The sequence below is a fragment of the Pezoporus occidentalis genome, unplaced genomic scaffold (assembly GCF_034315485.1).
Source record: "Pezoporus occidentalis ecotype Australia unplaced genomic scaffold, CSIRO_AGI_Poc_V1 ctg160, whole genome shotgun sequence".
Classification (NCBI taxonomy): domain Eukaryota; kingdom Metazoa; phylum Chordata; class Aves; order Psittaciformes; family Psittacidae; genus Pezoporus; species Pezoporus occidentalis.
Window position 1 is genome coordinate 363,497 of NW_026913426.1, and position 23,170 is coordinate 386,666.

Here is a 23,170-nt window from a genome sequence, read left to right on the forward strand (position 1 = left end):
GTCAGAAAAAGAAGCAAAATGGCAGAAGCAAAGATGAAGGAAAACAAGAGATTTGGAAGAGACCCTCCTAGCGTGCAGGCCAGGGCTGCTCCCTGGGAGGGACGACCATGCCCCAAATAGCTAATTTTCCTTCTTCTTTTCCAGGAGACTCTTTGAAGCCAAACGCAATGCTTGTGGGCCAACTCACTCATTACACCAAATTCCTTCGATCCTGCAGGCACTGCAGCAAAGGGTGAACCTGGCCCAACATCTGGACTTGGGAGGCAGAGGGGGAGGAGAGCAGAATCACCAGCTCTCCTGAGAGGAAATACATGAACATATAAACACCAAGGGTGAGTGAAGGCTCCCATGTGCAAGTGGGATGACAACAACTGGGGAAAAAATACTTGAAACTAATCATTATTACTCTTCTACAACCACCCCAACTTACTATTCCTGCAGGTATAGATTTAGAAATGCTTTAGATAGGATGTAAGTTACGGATACTGTTTACTCAGCACCAAATCAGTTCCCAAATGCTGCAGAAACTGACTTACATTACAAATCTGGAAATTCATCCGTGATTCAGACAGCCACCACCTGTATATTTTCCAGAATGCTTCAAATCACTCTGTTTTGAATGCAGATCATTGATTCTCAGTTTCAGCACATCTGTAAACTGCATACACTATTTCGCTTAAAGCACACTAAATCTCTGATTCCACTGAAAGCATCCAGAATAATTTTAGCGCTATTAATCATATGGAACTGTTTACAGACAACATGCTGGGACAATGAGTGAGTAAGATCAGGAATAAAGATTATTCTAGCTCAGTTATCATCCAATTATAATTCTCTTCATACAAGCCATTAAACAACAGGCTAGGATACTCTCAGAAACCTCTATTAAAACAGTATAGACAGTTCAGAATAAATGCATCATTTAACAGCTAGGATAGCTGAAATACCAACTTGAAACAGAGAGCATAAGTATTTGCCTGCAGGGTTCAGACAGTTTAATTCTGTTTTATTACATAAAAAAACAGTGGTTTTGCTTTGAAGCAAGATATTGTTTTTAAACATTGGACTCCTTGCCCAAGGGAAGAGGACTGGGGGACAGCACCGGGTACCTGATCGTGGGTCTCCAGCTCCCTGCGTTGCAGCTTCTTCTCTGCAGCCCGTGCCAGACTGTGGTAACTTTCCACTTCATCTTGTAAGGCCTGAAACAATACCAAGGGATGCAGAACACACGTGAGAAACTTGGGATGGCAGAAAAACTTGTAGGTAATGTCTTTTAATGAGCTGATTAAGAAAACAGTGCAGAATCAGTGCAGCTCTTTAGCTGCTGTTGCTTCCAGCCGTACGTGATAGCTGCTGAGATGTGACAGACACAGTTTACCCTTGTTGAGTAAAGCTATTCTGCACAGGTAGAACCATCAAACAGGAGGAGTGAAATCTTAGTAGCTCTATGTCATGACAGGCCACAAGTATTCACACTAGAAATGTAATAAATATCCTCAAAGCTTGAAAGAGAAATGGAAATGTTGCACTTGCAAATGCCTCTGAGTTTTGTTATAATCTTATTTGTACAATCCAGGCTTCCTAGGAACACTTTTGCCGTGAACCAATAACTTTTCCTTTAAGCCCGAAGAATAATCCTCTCTCTGGAAAACCATGTCTGGAATTTGCAGTGAAAATGTATTCCATATTATTGAAACTGGATGTTTGTGGGATGAGGGGCTCCCCTCCCGTTCATATAAAGTCGAGCATGTGATCTACAAATGAAGTATAAATGGCAATAAATAAAAGGAATATTATGATCATGTCACTTTACCACAACTATCCAGTCTTTATTTAGTTCAGAAATAATCACTTCTAAAACCAAGCTCATAAAATGCACTGACAAATTTCTTTTGTCATTATTGTTCTTCTTGTATATTTATTTTTATTATGGCAGGCCCTCAGAGCCTTGATCTTTTTGTTATACCCTTAACAAAAGAACAGTCATGCCCCAAGGAACTGATAGTCTATGTTATTTCTAACAGATAGACACCAAACAAACAATACAAAGTTTCAAAGATTTCTTTTTTCAAGTTTCCTACTCATTGTTAATGTTTGAATACACACTTAACATTTACTTACACATTTACTAAAAGCTTAGTTCTGTTGTCAGCGTGAATAAAGGCATTGTTAACTGCAAGTGCTGACTCGAAGCAAAGTGCACAATGTGGATGTGAGATTGACATCGACACAGAGGCGGCTGTGGCAGCAGAAAGGGAATATTTTGAGTTATCTTTTGTATGCCAGGAAACCAGGGCACTGCTACCCATCAGCTGGAAAGCGTGGTGCGGGGCAGGACCTGGGAAGGGACTTGCACTGGAGATATGCTATGAATGTCATTGAAGGTGCCTCCAGTGTTGCCTGAGCTGCACAGAGACCTTCTGCAGAGCACCCTTGAAAGGAGCCCAGCGAGCCCATGAACTCAGTGCACTCCACAGAACATGCAATACTGTTTGCGTTTGCTTCCTCCACGTAGAATACCTATACATAAACCAGGATCACTGAAAGTGCTCACAGTGCAAAGTTTTAACAGAAAAAAAACACCCCTTTGCTCTTTTCCACAGCACTGAAATACTGTACTCTCAAATAATTTACAGGATAAAATTGCTATTGAGATAAGATAAGAGGACTACTTATGATAGATCTTGAACATTGTTTTGAAGTGATGCCAGGCATTAACTTTAAAGTCTTACAGCTATAAGACTATTACATGTTCTCATGCCAAAAAATGTAACCAGACCCAAGCATGAACTTCAAATCTGCCCAGGGACTTTCATGCTATCACTGCTTCTGAGAAATGTTGAAATCCAGGCTTTGAATATGTAACTGGTCTTCAATAGTCAACAACTCTTGAAGTACTAGGAATTTGCATTAATATAATGAAATATATGTGAGAATTGTAGGCTTTTTGTTTTCTTTTTGTATGTCTAATTTTGTAAGGGAAAACTCAAGCATGCTTTGATTTAAAACCTAAAATGATCAGGTCATGCAATGTGGGAGTGTAATAGAGATCAGGGATGTTCCACGTAGCACGGAGATCACCAAAGACCCAATTAGTCTGACACAAGTCCTGCCATGACTCCAGACATAATGAGTACTGGACGACTCACAGGAACATTCAGAGAGCACGTTTTGGATGAACTGCAATGTGTGACCCGTCTTCTCCTGCTGTTTCCACATGATCAGTCCAAATACCTTGGCATAGTGAAAAATAAGGAGGGAGGAAACCTCACTACACATCAGTCGTCCTACTCGGACTCCCTCCTTGTGCGCAAAAGCAAACTTCACTACTTCACAGGACTTTGAAGATGGTCAAGAGGTAGCACATATACGTATGAATGCGTACACGTATATGTATGTACAAACTTTGCTCAGGGAACAGATTTATATCCCGCTCCACCACACAAACCTGCAAGTACTGAATACAAAACAGGATCTCAAATTGTTCTTGGTAAAGAAAGCAACCACATGGTGGTAAAGAAGAGAACTGGAGCACTGCCATTCCATCCCTTAATTTCTCTATTTTACTTTCCTTATTTACAAGAGAAAAACATACACAGAGCATAAAATGAGAGGTTCCTTTAAATGTTAAAGTAACTGAATTTGTGAAAGTCAGATAACAGAGTTTTTGTTAGGTCCACCTGCTCCAGGTAGTGTTTACCAGCATATCAAGTCTTATAATTATCCATTCACCAACTGTCCAAACCAGAACACACTGAATGACTTTACAGACTTTTCCAATCACATCCTAACTGGTTGTGGGTACGTTTTGTATTGGGATGGCAGAAAAAAAGACTGACTCCTCTGATCAATCATGAATTCCTCTCACTTGACCCTTTTTGGCCTGTTGCTGTGCGCACACCAGCTCTCCCACTGGTCACTCTGTAGAATCTAGTTTTGCAGATAAAGGATGTTCCATGAGTAATTAATATTAATTTGGGTATTTCAGCTTTCCTATGAGTACAAGGACAAAAGAGTAAAACATCAGGATTTGATCAAATCCATGCCAAAAGAGAAAGTAACATCAAAATCTCATGGTTGCCATAGATTCCTGCGTACGACTAGCTCTGAAAATAGTAATTAGAAGTAAGCAAGTTTGTTGCCCGCGATTTTCATTTCCTAGGAGGAATCATGAGGAATGTCATGAATAAAGAGCTCTTTTGAAGATCACACTGTAATTTCTCTGTTGTCAAAAAGCTTCATATGCAGTGGCCAGAGCCTGAACATTGATAGCTGCTTCTGAAGCTACCCAGTACCCCCCAGTCTTTTTCTGTATCTAACAGAGAAGCTTTTGTCACACGGAATACTCTAAAACCAGGAGATAACTTACCCCAGGTACACACAGAACATGTCTTTTGTAAAATTAACGGGTTTGGTTTTGTTTAGAAATGCAGTTTTTATTTTACAGCTTCAAAGTGTCGGATTTTGCCCAAAGAAAACAGAATTTATGTTTAAGAACTGTCGAGATGAAGAAAAAGACCTTAAAAATACAAAAAAACCACAGGACAATTTTTAAGTGTCGGAAGCTTTTTTCCCCTGAAAGGAAAACAAAGCCTAACTGCTGTAGTTAAATTTTTCCAGGTACAGATTTAATCCCCGTCCCTTGGCTTTGCTGAGCTGACTTGCATCACTGTTATAGAGACAGTATTTTTCAGTTCAACTGGCTTTCAAATGCCATGTAAACATGTTTGCTGTTGAATGTCTACACCATACCTGACCTTGGAAGTGCTTTGTGTTGGCCTGAGAACAAAGAAATGAAATGTTTTGCTTTCCAGCCCAGATATCCTACACTTTGAAAAGCACTTAAAAATGTAAATGAGATAATAAGCTCGACTGCAACAATGTGGTTGAATTACAGCCATATAAAGGGAACGTTCAGTTCATTTATTTATAAAAATGGAAAGGATCCTAAAATAAATTCATATTGTAAATGATTTCGTCGCATACAACATTCAGAGGCATGAGAAGGACAGAAGAGAAAAGTAATGGCTTTGAGAACACACCACTGAAATGTTATGGTCAGGTTCTGGGACCTCAAGTGGAGCTGGTGGATGAGCCCATCATTGTCTCTATGATACAGGAAACGTTTGGGTATCAGCTGATATGAAAGGAGAAAGGAACATCTGAACCACGTTTCTAGGTAGGCACTTCTTTGTTTTCCTATTATTTTATTGTGGCTTCATTATCACCAGGAAAATGTTGAATGAAGTTTACTTCAATCCCAACTCTGCTCATGGTAACACAGAACTTCTGGAGACAAGAGAGCAGCACATGGGGAGATAGCGAGGGGTTTGGCCTGAGCAGCTCGCAGAGATGGGCTGATGCATGAGAGCAGAGGAATTCAGTCTGACTTGTGAGTGCCAGGCTGAGGCTGCAGAAGAGGGGTCTCTAAAAACAAAACAACTTGTAAGGCATACAGAGAGGCACAAAGGAACGCTGCCAGCATCACACAGTCCTTTTTCAAGGCAGGAATAAATTTTTGGCACTAGTTTCAGGGATTTAACCTAAATCAACTAAAAGCTGGTAGAGAAAAGAGTTCTAGGAATCACATAAGCAAGTGTGATATGGGAATATATGAAGGATTTGATCTTTAATACATGAAAACTGATTTGATTATCCTTTGACCACAGGATATTTTAAAAAAGAAGTGTTGGATTTCCTGAAATAAATTAATTTCTGGGAGAATTGCATAAACAAGTAATTATTATTTTGAATGGATTATTACGATGGAAATACTGTATTTCCAAAGGTGGGATGTTTTGCTTCTTCAACCTGAAATAACTTCCTACTTTTGATGTGTTCCTGAGAGTAGACAGGGCTTGATTCCTGCTCCTACCCTACAAATGGCAAGTTTGGGCTCACACTGATTTGTCTCTCTAATACCAAGCATTGAATAAATAAAATGACAATTAGAAAGAAAGTCATCTAAAAATGTTAAATAACAATGTATTTTGAAACACATAGTGTCAGCAGGGAAGTCACTGCTCATCCTGATCAAATGATGCCAGATAATGGCAGAATCTTTTTGTGATACACATATGTAATTCTTATTAGCTGTACCAGAATACAGCTGGAATTCTGTATCAAGAAAAGACCTCAGTATTTATGACCAGTGCAGAGTAATACTGTAACTAAAGGTAGCAATAACTGGCACTTTTGATCTTCAAAGAATTTTTCAGACATTACCAAATTAAGATAATTAGTTAATGAAAGATGCAGTAATAAAAGCCACCATAATTACCTACTGTAGTTTTAATTATCTCCTTACTAATGCCCACAGAAGGCGGCTTCCACTTCACATCCTCAAAACATGTGCCAACAATAATTCTGAATACAGGCCCCTCTTTAAATGTCTTCTAAATTCAAATTACATCCATTGATGTGTTTTCTCTCCCCCATCATGAGAAGAAAACCCAGCTCTGGAACTTTAAAGAAAATCCATGCAGACGTTAACAAAAATTAAAGCTGATTTTGTTCCAGGAATATATGTGGAGATGCTTTAAAATTTTGCCCTTAAAATGCTCAGTCCTGAGTCCATGAAGCTGGAAGTATGGGCTATCTGGGCAAAACCTCCTTATTATTATTACTGTAAATAAATTGGGAAGACATATCTATGAAGATCACTGATGTAATGCCATGAGTCAGAGCAAAACAAGTGTCTTTGGAAAGTGAAATACTGATGTTTGAGCCAAACTGTTGGTGCATCCCCAATGCTTTTGAGGTTTTCATAGAGCTTTAGTCCACTGTCACTGCTCCAACCCTCAGACACTGCTTGTTCTCTATGCAGATTCCAGTGCACGACCGTTTGAAAATCTTTGTAGTCAAGTTGTCTCTTGTTTTTGGTGTAAAGCAAAGGAAATCTTATGGTTTTAACCTAATACATATGTTTGCTGCTCACATATGGCAGAATTCCTTTCTGGTGGGAACTTTTTCGCTGTTGTTGCAACACACTATATATCCAAGAAGTCTCCTTTGATGTTGAACTATTGCTCCACTACTCATTATGCTACTGATTCAATATGAAAGGCAAAATTTCTGTGGTTTTTGTTAAAACAATAGCTTTGTTTTTGCAAACAAAGTTTTCCACAACCTATAGACAGGGGCCAACATTACTGCAGCCAAAAAGAAATCCATTCTTTTATATTGAAAATTGTTATGGTGCTTAATAACACAAATTATTCTTCTATCCTACAGGTAACATTACAATAACTATTATGACTGTACAGAGAATTTATGCTTTATTGCTCCCCAGGAACAGAAATTAAACCACCTTAAGCGATATTTTACATCTCTAACATTTTACTTCCACTGACCTCCTTGCCTTTTACAATCAGTTCATTACCTGGGTGAATTTGCTAACAACTACATATGGATGGGGGAAAAGAGAAGTCCTGCAAAGACCCATCTTCACAGTGTCCTAGCATGCAAAGTCAGAACAGCAAATCTGGGAATCTTCATGCCTAATACAGGATTTTAACCACTAACCACTATTTCATGAAGAGTGAACATAAATTACAACACAGAATGAAAATGCAAATGGTACTACCTTTTAAAATACACCCCTAGAAGAGCTGGTTGCCCATTTTCTCCTATCATTATGAAGAAAAAAGGTTTATTTGGTTAAGAATTAGAGAAAAGGGCTAATTTCCAAAGGCACAGAATTCATCAACTCCCTCATGGAATAATGTGAACTCCCATATACTGGGTGCATTTGGAAGTCTGGCCCACTTTGCTGACATCTCAGAATGGGAAATGGAGATCACACAAAGCCACCACCACGCAAGTCAAGCAGCTCCTTTCTGCATCATCCCATATTGCTACTGAGATTTGCCAACAGGAGATGCCAGTGTCGAAGTACAACAAATTCTCCCCTTGAGGGACTCTGGGAAGAAAGAAAGGGGTTTGGGAAGGAAGGGAATAATTTGAGTCTAGGAACAAAATCAAGCCTCTTTAGTAGTAGTGAAAAAATTTAAAGTAGGTAACTTACCATAAAAGAAACATAGATGCAAACATTTTCCCAGCGTGGTAGGCTCTAATGCTACACTAATTTCATTTTTCACAATTCATAGGCAAGAGACAGACAGTATATTATACACTCTGGCTCTGGAGTGGATCATCAGCAATAATTCCTAAGCAGTCTCTTAACACTTTCGGACTTCATCGGGGTGGGTGTCTTTTGGAGATTCCCTGAGCACTGTTAGGGTTGTCAACATGCATATTTTTTCATGCTTCATTCCTATAAAATATGGGTGGGTTTTCAGCACTTTCTGTAATACCATTTTTCTGCACAGTCTTTAGCCGTATATCCCTAAAACCTTGATAGCACCAGCGGAGCTATTCATAGGCTCAAAATTAGGCGAGGGCCTAGGCATTTTGCTGAGTCAGGGCTTCACTGCTTGACACTGTAAACTCCATTCTTTTGAAACATAAAGGATGTCATGAGGCAGAGCAAGTCCTGCAAAGATAAAAATTCAAAGAAAACAGCAGCAGGAATTGTAAAGTCAGGCTCTTTCTTCAAGGGGAGCCAAGGAAGGAATTGTTTTTGCTTTGTTTTTAGTGGCTCAGGTGATAGGAGAGGGGGAGGGAGGCAAGGTTCAAAGAGCAGTAATAAACTTGCTTTCATCTGCTTTTCTCAATGAACCACAAAACCCAACAAGCAGTTGCCATGTGCAAGCATTGCTTTTGTCTATGAGCAGGACGTTTTAGCGCTGTTGCGATGAAGTCATTCGGAAAGCTTGTCAGCTCGGAAGATTTACTGTGTTATTTACCTGCAGTATCTTGTTAGTATGCTTTGAAACTGGCTTTTCCTTTTTCCTGCACGAGTTTCATGGTCAAGAGCAATGGCAGAGGTTGCCCAAAGGAGAAAACTGCTGAACTTTTTCCCCCCTTTCACTCTCGGAGGTGTAGACAGAAACACCAATGGCTCACATACACCAGATAAACCGAGTCTTTTAAACCTAAAGATACCCTGACATCTTAAGCATACACTTATGAAGGAAAAGTTCAAAACTCCATTTTAAACCACTTATGAGAGGATTTACCGAGATTCTGCCTAATGTTCAGCTGACGCATTGTCAAAAACATTTATCAGGAGCCTTTTGAAGTTTCTTAGCTCCCCCCTAGTTATTAAAACTTGAACTGCAGAGTTCGTTATCAGCCTCAGAGCACACACAAAATACATCAGGTATTTTTTAAGTCAACCCTTCAGTTTGATTTTGAGGCTCTTACACAAAGTAAACCATTCCCAATCAGGTTAATGTCTGACAGATAATGCAGAACAGGTGTAGCTGCTGCACCTGATTGATCCACGAGACTATTTTCATTTCCTAATTTGCTTTTTATTAAACACTTTGCAATCAAAGGGAACAGCACGGAGTCTGCCACTCTCAGAGCAGGTTTCCTGTGAAGACCTGATGTTGGCTTCAACATTTTCAGACAACTTCTTGAATTTTTGATGCTATGTTGTAAGAATATCTAAACCATCACGTCAATGGATGCGCTGCGCTAGTGAAAAATTGCTATTGTGAATATAAATTAACTTGTAAAACATCTGGTTTTGCTGCTTGCTCTATTCTATACCAACAGCTCTGCAAAAACAAACATCAAGGGCTCGAGCAGAATTTCCTGCAATGACTTAGAGAACGCCTGACTCATGATAAAGCGTATTTATCAATCACTTGCTGAACAAGGCAGGCCTCTCACCGCCTGGGGCTTCATTCCCAACTAAGTTTATCACCAAACTGCCACTTTAAGTGGGTGTTCGGAAACTTTACACCTGGAGACAGAGCAGAGGTTCCAGCAGACCCCTGGTGTTCTACAAATGTCTCCTTAAAATGCATTCCTTGTCACAGATGCATGAAGACCTGGAAAACTAAACATTTGTAACAGGCTTTACAAGGTATCTTATTTTGCTATGCTCTTTTAAAAGCAAATATGAAAGGCTCAGATATTTCTAATCAATAGGCTAATCTGATTGCCAGTAAGAACAAAAGAAAAGCTATTTATTTTGTGCAATGAACTAGCAGACTGCCCAATATTTCTGGAATTCTCCTGTTACATAAAAGAACACACATTCTCTTACACATATGCACTCAAAAAGAATACTAGTAATGTCTTTATACCTTTCAAAGTAACCTTAATCATCAATATTAACTCGCAAGGGAAACCACTGCTTTTTGAACTGCACAAGAGCGAGCTTGACTCTACAGTGCCTGCACACTCAATACATGTGAGATGTGAGAGAAGCAAAGAAATATCTTCTAACGCTATGTCTGCAAGCCAAAAGTGGGATGATTCTCGACAGGGGAGGATGCTCACTTGGAAATTTGGAAATTCTTTCATTCAAAATCTTTAATGACCTCCGATCCAATTACATTTGCAAGAGACATGACAATGCCATTGCTCCTATCGAAAAGTATGTGTGAAAACAGCATTTTTGAAGCTTGATTCTTTTTTTGTTTTAATCATGTTGAGATGAAACTCATTTACTTAAAAAGACAAAATGAAACAGACTGTGCTCTGCAGCTGGTCAAACAGATTACGAAACTGTAATCTCGCTAGCCTGAGGAAAACCAAAACTGTTTTTCAAGTATCTATTTTATAGAGCACTGGCTTTATACTTTTTAAAAAACACATTAACATAACTGATGAGAACATCCCAGACTGTTTCTGATCTAGTTAATCGTATACTGTTATGACAGACACCATGTCCCTGAAGACAGACAGATGGACTCCAGTTTGACCCAGCACAGCTACTTCTATTCTCCTTGAGCCAAACCAAACCAAAATAAGCTTTGCAGTTTATCTTCTACAGGACATTCAGGCTTCTGACTGACCAGCGTCAAATCTCGACATCCACGATACACTTCTTTTACCATCCCAAACCTTCTGAACAAAAGAAATAATGCAATTGGTGTCTTCTGGTTTCAGCAATGCTTGGTGAGAATGGTTCTGCACAGGTAGAAAATGCTACAAGAGTTCAGCTGGCTGAGGAGCTCTTGATCAGTGCTAAGCGAAAGACTGCCAAACCTGCTTGGCACATCTAAAAGGAAGGCAGGCTCCTTTCATTTTCTCTTATGTTTTTTTATATGTAAGTAGTTCCAAATATTCTTGTATGAATGACATTTTTAAAATGCAAGAACATTAAAAATAACAGAAAACAGATCGAGTTCTGGAGCGCCACCGGTTTCTCATTTGTGCAGCTACATCTGAACGTCTCTCATTAGACCTGTGCAGCACAGAGCAGAGCTTTCCAGCTACTTATGCACACTCCAAAACTTTTCCTTATCACAAAACAAGACATAAACTGCAGGAAAAACAATACATGGTGCAGGTGAAAGCACTAAGAATTCCGGTATTGTTAAAGTTGCATAAATCTCAATCCAGTTTCAGGATCTGATAAGGCAGCACAAATAAACTTGTCCTCTGCAGAGGCAGGTTTCGCAAACAGCAAGTTAAGAGAGGAGAAGGGACAGAAGCCTTCTGACATACACCATGGAGGCTGGATTATTAAAGGCAGGTGCTAGCAAATGAGTCCACAGCAACACCAAACTCGACTTGCAAATGCACATTTCCATATGATTCAGGACAGAGGGGAGACCTGGTAAAGGACAGCTGAAAGGAAAAAGCAGCATTTAACATTTAAGGCACGTATAAATGTTAACAGGGACAGCAAAGACCTCACTGTATCCTTTGCCCATCAACTGTGCTGGTTTTGACTGGGATAGAGTTAACTTTGTTCACAGTAGCTGGTGTGGGGCTGTGTTTTGGATTTGTGCTGGAAACAGTGTTGATAACACAGGGATGTTTTAGTTACTGCTGGGCAGCTTACACAGAGTCAAGGCCTTTCTGCTCCTCACCCCACCAGTGAGGAGGCTGGGGATGCACAACACGTTGGAAGGAGACACGGCCAGGATAGCTGATTCCAGGGATATTCCACACCATATGATGTCATGCTTGGCATATAAAGCTGGGAGAAGAGGAAGGAAGGGTGTTCAGAGTGATGGTGTTTGTCTTCCCAAGTCACTGTCACATGTGATGGAGCCTTGCTTGCCTGCGGATGGCTGAACACCTGCCTGCCAATGGGCAGTGGTGGGTGGATTCCCTGTTTTGCTTTGCTCATGTGCAAGACTTTTGCTTTCTCTATTAAACTGTCATTATAAGTGAGTTTTCTCACTTTCACCCCTCTGATTCTCTCCCCCATTGCACTGGGAGGAGGGTTGAGCAAGTGGCTGTGTGGGGCTCAGCTGCTGGCTGGGGTTACACCAAGACACCCTCACTTCACATTTTCCTGTGTGCTTACTTGTCAGATTGACACAAACGTAAGCAGAAGTGATGTGTTATTCTGGTAGGAGGAAGAAAACAAGACATCAGGTATTAGCTGCTCCTTGGGGCTTAGAGAACAGCTGTGGTCAAAGGTGTTTCCAGGAATGCAGACAAATAAAACCCACTGATATGATTCAAACTGCTACTTAGCCTTCAGTAATTGCTGTTTTACCTTGCCAAATAACAAGTGCAAAACTGTAAAGGATACGAATGATATTAACATTAGGAACTAAAATATAAGGAATTTAAATATCGCCCTATTGAGAAAAGCAATGCTTGTTTCCTGAAGCCAGAGCGAGCCAACACACATCAGCTTTCTCCTTCGAGCTGCCTGCAGAGTTCTGGCTTGGTCCCATTGTGCAGGTGTTCCTGCAGGTATCTAACCTTTGGTAGCCTCAATATTTATTTATGCAGTTTCATTCTGCCACTCCCCAGCTCCTCAGGAAGCAAACAAACTCACTTTTCATGTTTAGTTTTCTCTGGTTTGTACTTTCACCCTCTCTTACATAACAAACTTGGAAGAGCAGCAGTGTGGAGAGCACCCGAGGCTCCTGGCACGGGTGCAACGGGTCGGGCACTCGCCAGTGGGCACCATCCTTCCCTGGATAAGCACATCCTCTTCCCATAGCTCCTCCAGGTTAGATCCTGCTGGTAAGGGTGTATGATGGGTGAGAAGGGAGGCACGCTGGCAACAGGAATAAAGAGGCCAAGCTGGACCATGGTGCCACACACGGGTAGCCCTGGCAGCCCCAGGGCAGTAGAAAATACAAAGGAAACATTAGAGCACTTCAGGATCTGATCACTTTTCAGCAGTTCTCACACGGAGCTAGTGCAACCTTCTACTGGAATTAAAATGTTGCACTCCTGAGACAAAGACTCTCAGGAGCCTGGATGAATTCTGGACTAGCACTGCTGCCCATTTGGCAAGAGCACAAATGCTGTGCTTTCCTAAACCACAGTGTATGTGGATGTACTGTGCATCCAGATGTGGTGCTGACATGTCCTAACTAATTATTTCCCAGGAAAACGGTCTGGTTTGTTTTCCCCTGATCTCTTTCTAGAAGAACTTGCATTCAATCATTTTTGTTTCACAAAGGATCTGATTTGTTTTCAAGACATGATCAAGTGATGCTCTCCTTCCTCCCCACGCAGCAAGCATTAATCCTTTGTGATAGTTTAAACTGTAAGAGAGCAAACCCCAAAGCAAAACTGAGCTGTGACTTCACCACAGGTCTCAAAAAGGGAAGTGAATGGTGCATTGCATGTTTTGTCTTCTAAGGCCAACATGGACAGGTGTGAAACCCATGATCTCATGCCATGCTGCGCCAGGAAAATGGCATACTCAGGGCATAGGTTTCCAGCATAAAAATACTCACGGGGTGATCTGATGTGACTCTATTCACCTGCCAACAGGCCTGGCAGAAAAATAAACAGGTTCTGGAGATGAGCTGCTGCTGGAGGCAAAGCAGGAACCATTAAAAGAGCTGCCCTGACCTGTGAGGAACTGGCCTTTTTGCTTTGAACTTCAGCAGATCTTAATGAATTCTTCATAATTGGCAATCTGGGGCTTTCACTGAGGATATACTGCTCTTTAGGTGCCAAATGCGGGAGAAATACTCAACATTAAAAGTGCAAATGTTGGGTCTCCTGGTTGGCTGGCCAAGCTGGTGAAGGCAGTTCCAACAGGCATCTTCATCACACTGCAGATAACTGTTCTATCAGAGATCAGATTCATCCATGAGCATACATCAGTGCTGAAGGATTTGGTTTCATAATCATTAACATATTGACTTAACTAAAGTTATTGACTTCAGGGCTGTGAATGCTTGAACTAAAAATAAGCTGAGACAGTTTTAGTAACAGAAGTTAAAAAGTGGTTGTGTCAGAGGAGTAAGGTTTTTGTTGTGCTTGACTAATCTCTGCTTTACTGCTCTTCCAGTCCTCTGTTATCTGGCAGTTTCGAAGGGGATGCTGCCAAGAAGCTCATTTAAAGTCCTGAATTTTATCCTGTAGGCAACACTTACTCCAGTTTCCTGAGAATAAATTGCACAGACAGACCCCTGAAGAAGAAAACAGGAGAACTCTTTTTGCTCCATAAAATAATCTCCTCACTGGAGGATCTCAGGCTTTCTAAAGAGGCCAAAGATACAAAACTCTTGATGCCTGCACAGAAGAGCTTAAGAAAAAGTTTCAGCCTTGAGGCTCCCCGTCTTCTCTGTGAGCTTCAGCTTCAAGTCCTCAGTCATCTTCTGCATGTTCTCAAGGGTAAACAAAATAATTACTGTATCAAATCCTGTTCATCAATGATAAGAATCAACACAGTATAGATGCTGCATGAATAAGCAACAACAAACATTCTTAGGGAAGGCATCTCAAACTCCAGTGCAAGATGGAGTGTGCATATTATGCACATGCAAAAGGCTCAAAGAAGAATGTGTATTTTCAATAAAATTCACCTAGTTTTTCACCTTCTTATGTACACATGTACTGTATGAACACATAGAGGTGGTTCCGTTGAACTGCACAGCAGCAAGGTATACAGGGCCTAATGGAAAATGTTTACAATACAGACTTAATGGGAAAAGGAGCAAAGCATGAGATACAAGAATAGCATTTTTTCTGTTTCTGGTCTCTAGTGCTATTTTGCCTGCCAACAGGACACTAAATGTCCAATGAAGGGCAAGTCAAACCAACTTCCCTTAGGACGGAAGCATGCAAAAACTGACTGAGGTTATGATATTAGTGCCTACACATTCTCCAAGCAGATGAACTGCTTCATCTGGAATCCACATCAAACCACAAGAACTGGCTGATAATAACATTCAATTAAAATGATCTTGTTCTTCTAGAAAAAAAACTGGCTAAGAGCTACACCTCACATTTTCTAGCTGGGCACAATGGGGTGATTGATGCTAGAAGGAAACAAGATAGGGCTGTACCAAGGATCCGAAGGGTCAGGTTTGGTGACAGTATTTGTAGGTTTAACTGCTTACACAAAGTTGTGTGATGAAAAAGCCACTTCTGCTGAGCATGCAACTATGAGAAAGTCAGAGCTAGAACTCACAAATATACGAGCTGTGCTAATTAGACAGAGGTTTTGAAACCCCCAAACTTTACACTCGATGCACATTTGTAGCTTTTGATGTACTTGGTGCTGCTTCACACCACTTGGGGCTTACTGAGAAAAGCAGAAGCTGCTCCCCTGCTAGGCTGTCTGGGGGAGTTTGCCATCTGATCTACTGAATACACAGATAAAAGTCACCGCATACTTTTTTCCTTTTCAAGTACAGTACTGGAACTTGGAAAGTTCCTTTCTTCTCAACTCCACTGATGCAAGAAAGTGGCAGAAATATGGCAGCTTTGGCTGCTTTCCTTTAGTAGCTCTTTGTAACTAATCTTTTAATGCTAACGAAACAATTGGTATTTTCATTTTGTATGGAAAAAAAACACTCTAATTACAGAAAATAAGGCAATGCCTTCTAAAAACTGAGTGCTAACTGACCACTTGGTTCTACTGCTACTCTGCCTTTAAACATTAGTAGTTAACTTGTACAGCTATTGGATTCACCAGGTTTCTCTTGTTACACTTAAGAAAAGCACAACTATCATGAAAATGGGAAGTTTAACAAAGATATTTCTATTTCACTGTGATCTGCCATTCAGAAAGTGTTAGCCAGTCGTTTTGTAAAAAACACTCTGATATTTGATCTGCTTGAGCTTCAGTTACACAGAAAGCAGGAGAGCCAGCCGAAAATTCTAAATGGAATCTGAAGATTTCTAAAGTCAACACTCAGTTTGGCAGAAGCATTTTAATGCATAAAGCTGAAATCCTCAGTGACTCTCTCCTGCTGATAGCCCTGGAGCAGCTAGCACCATGAATAGTACAAAATCAAAAGCAAACCTGTATAAGAACATACAGTTTTGCAAATAAAAGGTTTACACAAATACTGGAAATTGTGTGGGCATGAGCAATCTGATGCTATTTGGGATGAGCCATGCGATAAGATAGCTATCTAAAGGAAATACATGTTGATAAGTAGACCGGGTCCACATCCCTAAATCTCTATTTGCCAAACCCAGCACTTGTGTTACTGTGCCAGGCTTTAAAAACCTTTACTACAGAGTAATAAATGTTTGTGGACTACAGAAGGTTTGCTTTGAAGATGTCATTTTCTCCAGCAATCTTTTGTTGGTCGAATATATAGTTCACACATATTGTGTTTCCACCTACACGGCTGGAGAAGCCCTGCAGTCAAGGCTGTTCCAGGAGCAGGGAAGGAGGCTGTGTTCCAGGAACTCACTGGAACTGGAACAAAGAACAGGCCTTGGAAAGTCTACACAGTCCCATGCACAGACTGTTTTACAGATGCCCTGTGTTTGGAGGACGTTAGAAACTTGGTTTTATCTTCATCTTTTTCATTCCCCTCTCCAGTAAAATCCCAGACTTTGGAGCACAGGCTCTTCCTCCCAGGCAGTCTGCCTCGTACCTCCTGGGTATCTCCTCAGCTCTGCCTTTCTAAGCACCACTTTCTCCTTCACATAAAATTCCCTGTGCTCTTTGGAGAGCAAAATGCCTTTGAAATGCAACAGTAAACTGTAACCATCACAGCAGCCTTAAAAAAGCCGATTCTCATTTTCTTCTATCATTGTGATAAACATTGTCTGCCCTTCTTAACTGGCTGTGTAGGCTTAAGACTGCATTACTTAAAGTTACTACTAAAAGAGTTTTCTCTGTACTTTTCTCATGGCTTTGGACCCCACTCAGCCTTATTACTCCTGTCTTGTCAGTTAAAAGCAGTGAATTTTACGGCTTGCTTTGCATCCTTTCCCACCATTTTTCCAGTGCAAAATCAGTGTAGTCCACTCATTAGAATAAACTGATAGCTTAGCTATATAAGACTTGAGATTTTGTTACGAGGCAAAGTGCCTTGTGGAGGGAAAGCAAAACACTGAAGACAACAATGACAATGTGGGAAAAAGTGAAAATACAAACTGTAAAACCTGCCAGATAAATCTGGCCTGCAGTTCAGAGGACTAGGCAAGCACTAGTTCTAGTCTTTTATAAACTTGTAAGTATGATTTTGCTGTTGGCCATGGTAAGTTCTTCAATGTGTTGAGACATGAAAAGTCAAGAAAAATGCCAGAGTGCAAAGCTTGCTGCAGGAAAAAGAAAGATGACTCAATTCTTTGTCTCACAAAGCATGTCAAAGATATTATAAAGTACTTACAGATGCTCAGCCACTTGGATTGCCTGATTGGCCAAACATCTGAAACCCTGTAAATCTGAAGAGAAGGTACTATGCTGCAGACAATGAAATAATTTCTGTGGCAACAGAAAAAGAGAGATACAATTTTGAAAGGGAGAGAGGGCTTTTTAAACCCAAAATTTCAGTTGTGATCAATATTTATCTAACCTGAACAGGGAAATCAGCCTATTTTCATGATCATTTATAATGAGTGTGCCAATAGAGCTTTTTAAAGATAACCACATAATGGAATCAAGAGACAGAGCATGAGCACAGCTGAAAAGCTTGGGGCTAAACCCTCATCTCTGTAACAGACAAAATTTGGGTGAAACCAGTATTCATATAAACAAAGACCATGAAAAACAGGTGCCTCAGAGTTTTGACCCCATGTAAAAGAGAAAGCAAAACCAGAAAAGACCTGCAGATTTCATTTACCTATTCTTGTGGAAGACATGACTTCCTTTGCTGATCAAACAGAATACAGCAAATTAGGAGCAAGATAATGTTATTTGCCTGGTAAATTTTAATGCCTGCTTTACAATGCTAAGGTACAAATGTTGGTGCCTTGTAATTCCCCACTAATAAAAGACACTGCAGAGTTATTAGTATTATTATAGACTAAATTCAGCGACAGAGATCCATGAAAAATGACTCCCTGTATTTTACATCAAGATTGTCCCTTAAAACTCTTTACCTCACCATGCCAAATGGTTTATCATGGTAATGTTCAGTGACAAAGGCAATTAGATGGATTTGAGATCTCTCTGGAGAACTGTGTGACACACACAGCTCTGAAGATCGTCGATGACTGACAGAATCCTGCATGTCTGTTGCCACTGAACCATCACAAACAGCAATACATATTCTGACCAGATGTCCTGTAAGACTTAAGTGTCAGCTTCAGCACTGAAATGCTGACCTCCTTTTTACAGGCGCTATTAGCTAAAAAAAACCACCCCACCTTCAGACAAGTTAAAGAATATAATAAAATATTAAAAAAAGCTTATAAATAATGTGGGTCTTATTAGCAAAAGTCTATCGTGCAGCTATTCAACAGTAGTCTAGACTATAACAGCTAACCCTACTGAACCAGTGTATGCTGGAGAAGAGAGCAAGTCAAGACTCACTTAACAAAGTGTCCTTGACATAACATATGTCTTCACTTTACCCTACAGTTTAGATTATAATTTTTAGCTTACACTAAGCTTTCAGGGCTTTTTTCCCTAACGAATGTCCTCAGTGCTCTCACTTACTCATGGTCATCGCTTTGCATCCAACCATTCCAGTCTTTGTGCTTTAAACACAGAGAAAATACTCAACATGTAAATTGTTCCTCCTTTACTTGCCATGGCTTGGAAACTTGTCAGCAGCCTTCCCAACCAGGTACAGAACTGAACCTGCCCAGCTTCATCAAAAGGGTCTGATGGGACCGCAAATGCACTTGTCAGACATGGCTTTAACACTGGGCAATCTCACCTCTAGAATCACTCCAACCATCCAGCACTGCACAGTTTTGTTAGTGATTGGCTCCAAAACCCAACAAATAAGTTCTTACTAAACCCAACATTGGCTATTGCAGAGTATGATGGTGGTGTTCCAAAAGGTATTTTGAGGACAATAGACTAAATACTTCTGCAGGACTCTAGTCATTTAGTTAATGTTCTCATAGCTCTGACATGCTTGTTCTTTTAATACAAAATATTATTTGTAATTACAAATGGAATTTGCTAATAATCATGGCTGATAATGAAATGTAACTACACACAAACTTAGCTTTTTCACTGTGTTTTAGAGATGTCTGTAAATACCATCAGTATATTTTGACAACTGCTTTCTGGAAACAAAAATATGAGATGCCCTTAATGAAATGTTCTGAATGCTTTCAAGCATCCCAAGGTTTAAAATAATGTGTTTTACTTTTAGCAGGAACCAAACATGAAGGGAGGAGGATAATGCAAACCAAACAAGGACACATGGACCTGGCACAGCAGGACATGGGCAGACTGGAGAGGTGGGCTGGGTGGCAGATGGGTGCTGCAAGCAACAAGCCCAAGACACCATGTTCTCTCGTTGTGACGTGCTAAAATAGAGGAATATCAGTATAAACCCCCCTATGGAAATAGTATTCCAGAACAAAAAGAAATAGAGACCCCATACAAGGACTGACCCTAGCACAGCTACAGCAGGGTGAGGATTTTGTTATAGTTGCATCGAGAAATCTCACTGTGTTGCTAAAATCTCCAGTCCAACCCTTCCACAGAGGAAATGATCTTTTTGCTCCAAGATACAACAGCATCTAACAATACATGATGATGTTGAGAACACTCAATGCCCACATAAGCCCAGACAACTTAAAACCAGAAGTTTTCTCCTTTGTTCTGCACTGGTTATAAAATCCACTTCTGATTTTTTCTGCCCTCTCAACATGTTTAAACACGACAAAGGAAAACAACTGTTTCAAAATTGTTCACACAAAGTGGAACATTATTATATGACATTCTTTCCTAGAAATCTTTTAAGTCTTATTTATTAACAGAATTAGACTGATCATAAGCTGGCTGACACACAAAGTGTTGAAATATGTCATCTTCAAACCATGCTTTGCTAATGAAATTTTGGTGTTAATTCAGGGGATATAACAGAATCCTAGAATCTGGAATGAGAGCCAAACAACAAATGTGGTTCCTCTGGCAAAAAAGCATCATTTTCTCCCTTTTCTGTTGTGGGTTTGTCACTGCATGCTCTCCATCATCCTTTGCTTTCCAGAATCTACTTTTTGATGTGGAGTCCCCACTTGGCCATCAACTTCTTCATTAAAATGCTCTGAACATGTTTTGCAGTTCCAATCCCAGGAACTGTTTTGCACTTTAAATACCAGAATCCAAAAGGATTTCATAAATAAAATAAAAATCCTAAGGCTGGGATTTCATAAACAACCTCAAGGTATCTCTACAATTCAATCAGCCTTATGTTAGTGCCAAGTCCAGCCAGCAACCACTGCCCAAAGCAGCAGCACAGTCAGGTAAATGCTTTGACCATTTGTCTGTGTTAAGCTTGGGGTTGTTGTGGCTGGATTGCTATTGGGATGCCAGAACACTCATAAATTTAACCTCAATAAGTTTATACTACACCTCAGTGACCAGCATAGCTCCTGCACTGCATTCAGAGGAGTTCAGCACCCAAACCCTGACTGGAAGGTGCCTTCTAAAACCTCAGTTTGAAGCATCATAAATGGGTTAACAGACATGGCAATTTAAGCAGCTTTTCCAAGCATCTGCAGGGCATTAATATAATTGTGCTCTCAACTAATCCTATGGTCTAAACCAATGGTTCCTGATCTTTGAAGTGTAAGCACATCACAGGAGAGGCATGGCACAGAGACCAGGTGAGCTTTGCTGGATTTGCCCCATGCCAGGCCAATTCCACTGTCCTTGTACTCTGCTCCAAAGAATACAAGTCCTGGTAAGTTCAAAGCAAAGATATCTACTGAAGGGTGAGCTGTACTTTTGGAATTATTCTGTGCCAACAGCGTTGTAATCCCAACAAGCTCAAACTCAACAGCAGAGGAAAGGCAGTGACAGGAGTCCATCAGTTGCTCAGCACTGTGTCAGACCACTGCTGCTCAGCTCTTCGTTATTAGACATCGCAACTCCATGGCATCCAAACTGGTTACCTTATAACCCACAAGAAAGGAACGCAGTGAGCCAAGATTTTATCCTGATTTTATGACTCTGACAGCACAAAGTCTGACTTGCCTTTAGGCCAGATAAATCACCATGTAATACAGAATGGCAAGTACTCCAAGCATTTGCTTCAAACTGACCCAAAATGAGGCCACCTGAAACCAAAAAGCATTGCTCAGATTGGGGTTTTTAGGTTGTCAAAAGTGGCCAAACGATCTTAAAAGTTTTATTTATTCTTTTTTACTAATGTTTAAGATACTATTTTAAAAAATAATCAACATTAAGGAGCTAGATACAACTGTGAAATATCAATGCAGAAATCTAACTAGCAAAGCAAGTCAAAAATATGAATTAACATCGACCTCATGTGTTATGGCATCCAGATCTGGATATCACTTTACTGACTACATCCAAAATTTCTTGGAGAGCTACTTTGCTTCTGTAAAAGTGGATTTCTCCCTTTGAAAGTAAATAATAACTGGAAGGTCTTACAGGAAGTCACTCAATACCATAGAAAGGAAATTGCAATGTGTTTCTCAATGTTAGTTTAAATCAATGTTATATTTAGCAAATGCCTGTATTTTAACCGTAGTATTTTTAATAGGTTCTACTATATTAAGTCTTCTCAAAGGCTTATGCTATATTAAGAGTTACTTTGTTTTTAGAATGTTTTTAATCACCCCTCAAAGTCTTCAGCTTGCCCTAGGATAGATGCTGTTCCTCATCTCCAGCGTATCTAGGATTCTACTTCCATGAAAACCAGTGTTTTTTGCCCCAAGCTAATAAAAGCAAAGTATTTGTACACATGCTCATCTAGAAGTATGTGTGGTTCTTAAAAAATACAAAGTGATTGAGTATTAAAACCACCTCTTTCTGTTTCCAGAAGTATACACAGCCGTTTACCTTCCTAAGAATTTTCTGTTTGGGTACCTGGCTTACAGTAAATTCCATTAAATCAGTGGTTTCAAAGGAATATTTCTTAGCAGTACAATAGTAGTGATACTAAACAAAGTTCAGGAACTCCAAGGATAACATTTTCTCTAACTTCTTCCCCAAGCTGACCAAATCTGACAAAACATACTTGCAGCACCAGTGCTGAGACACTGCTCAGAAACCCTGTGCAGAAACCATGAGTTTCTGGATTTAACACCACTATTCATTGTTTGGCACTAGTAAATGTCTTTACAAAGAAAAAGGAAGGAATTTCCTTCTTCTATACAACTTTTAATGAAGTGTTTTTGTTGTCAGCCCTTGCAGATTGCATAGTTTTAACTTTTTCCATTGCTCTTTACTAGTCTGAAAGGAAAAGTGTTTAAAAACTGATTCTGCTTGCTTCTGCAGGTGGGATTCTCTGCAGTCGCTTTGAATCAAGATGTGAAAGCAGCAAGAAGCAGAGCCCAAATATTCAGAACACATAGTCTCTTAAAGCTTCTTTGGCACAGGACAGACAACGCAACTCTGATGCATCAGAAATCTAATGAAAAAAAAGTTGTGCATGAGAAATACTTTATTCCATTCATATCTAGCACAGATTTTGCATAGTTTTCAATGGAACCTAAGAACATACTTTCTTTCATTGTAGCCTTAAATGTGAAAGTTAAGAAAGTGTTGTGAAAACCAAGCTAAAGCCCGTGTCCAAGTGGGCTCTCCTATTTTCACCTTTTTTTTTCCAAGTACTAAAAGCACTCATATAAAGGTGCTGAAAATATGTTAAAACATCTGAGTCAATACTAGAAGAAAGAGAACAGGAAAGTCTGAAGTATTTGACTGAAGTGGATGGATTAGACTCGCCAAACCCAAAGGTTTTATGCAGGCGTATGATCAGCTAGAGGAACGCGAGCCTGAGTCATCAGATACATCAAAGTCAAGGTCCAGTGA

The 23,170-nt window shown here is 40.1% G+C and overlaps 1 protein-coding gene and 1 long non-coding RNA gene across 7 annotated transcripts in view; one reads left to right on the forward strand and one right to left on the reverse strand.

Moving 5' to 3' along the window:
• Nucleotides 1-23,170, reverse strand: part of CEP112 (centrosomal protein 112) — a 185,042-nt gene that overhangs the window by 42,755 nt on the left and 119,117 nt on the right. For all 6 annotated transcript variants that reach the window (XR_009963570.1, XR_009963571.1, XM_062612575.1 and 3 more), the window contains one exon: nucleotides 1,110-1,199. Coding sequence is in view for 4 of the 6 variants with exons in the window: in XM_062612575.1 (XP_062468559.1) it covers nucleotides 1,110-1,199 (90 nt within the window). In the remaining 2 variants the exon portion in view is untranslated. The remainder of the gene's footprint in view (nucleotides 1-1,109; nucleotides 1,200-23,170) is intronic.
• LOC134160513 (uncharacterized) lies at nucleotides 4,907-22,774 on the forward strand. The gene is made up of 3 exons (XR_009963576.1): nucleotides 4,907-5,179; nucleotides 19,536-19,796; nucleotides 22,634-22,774. It is a non-coding gene; the product is annotated as an uncharacterized LOC134160513 (long non-coding RNA).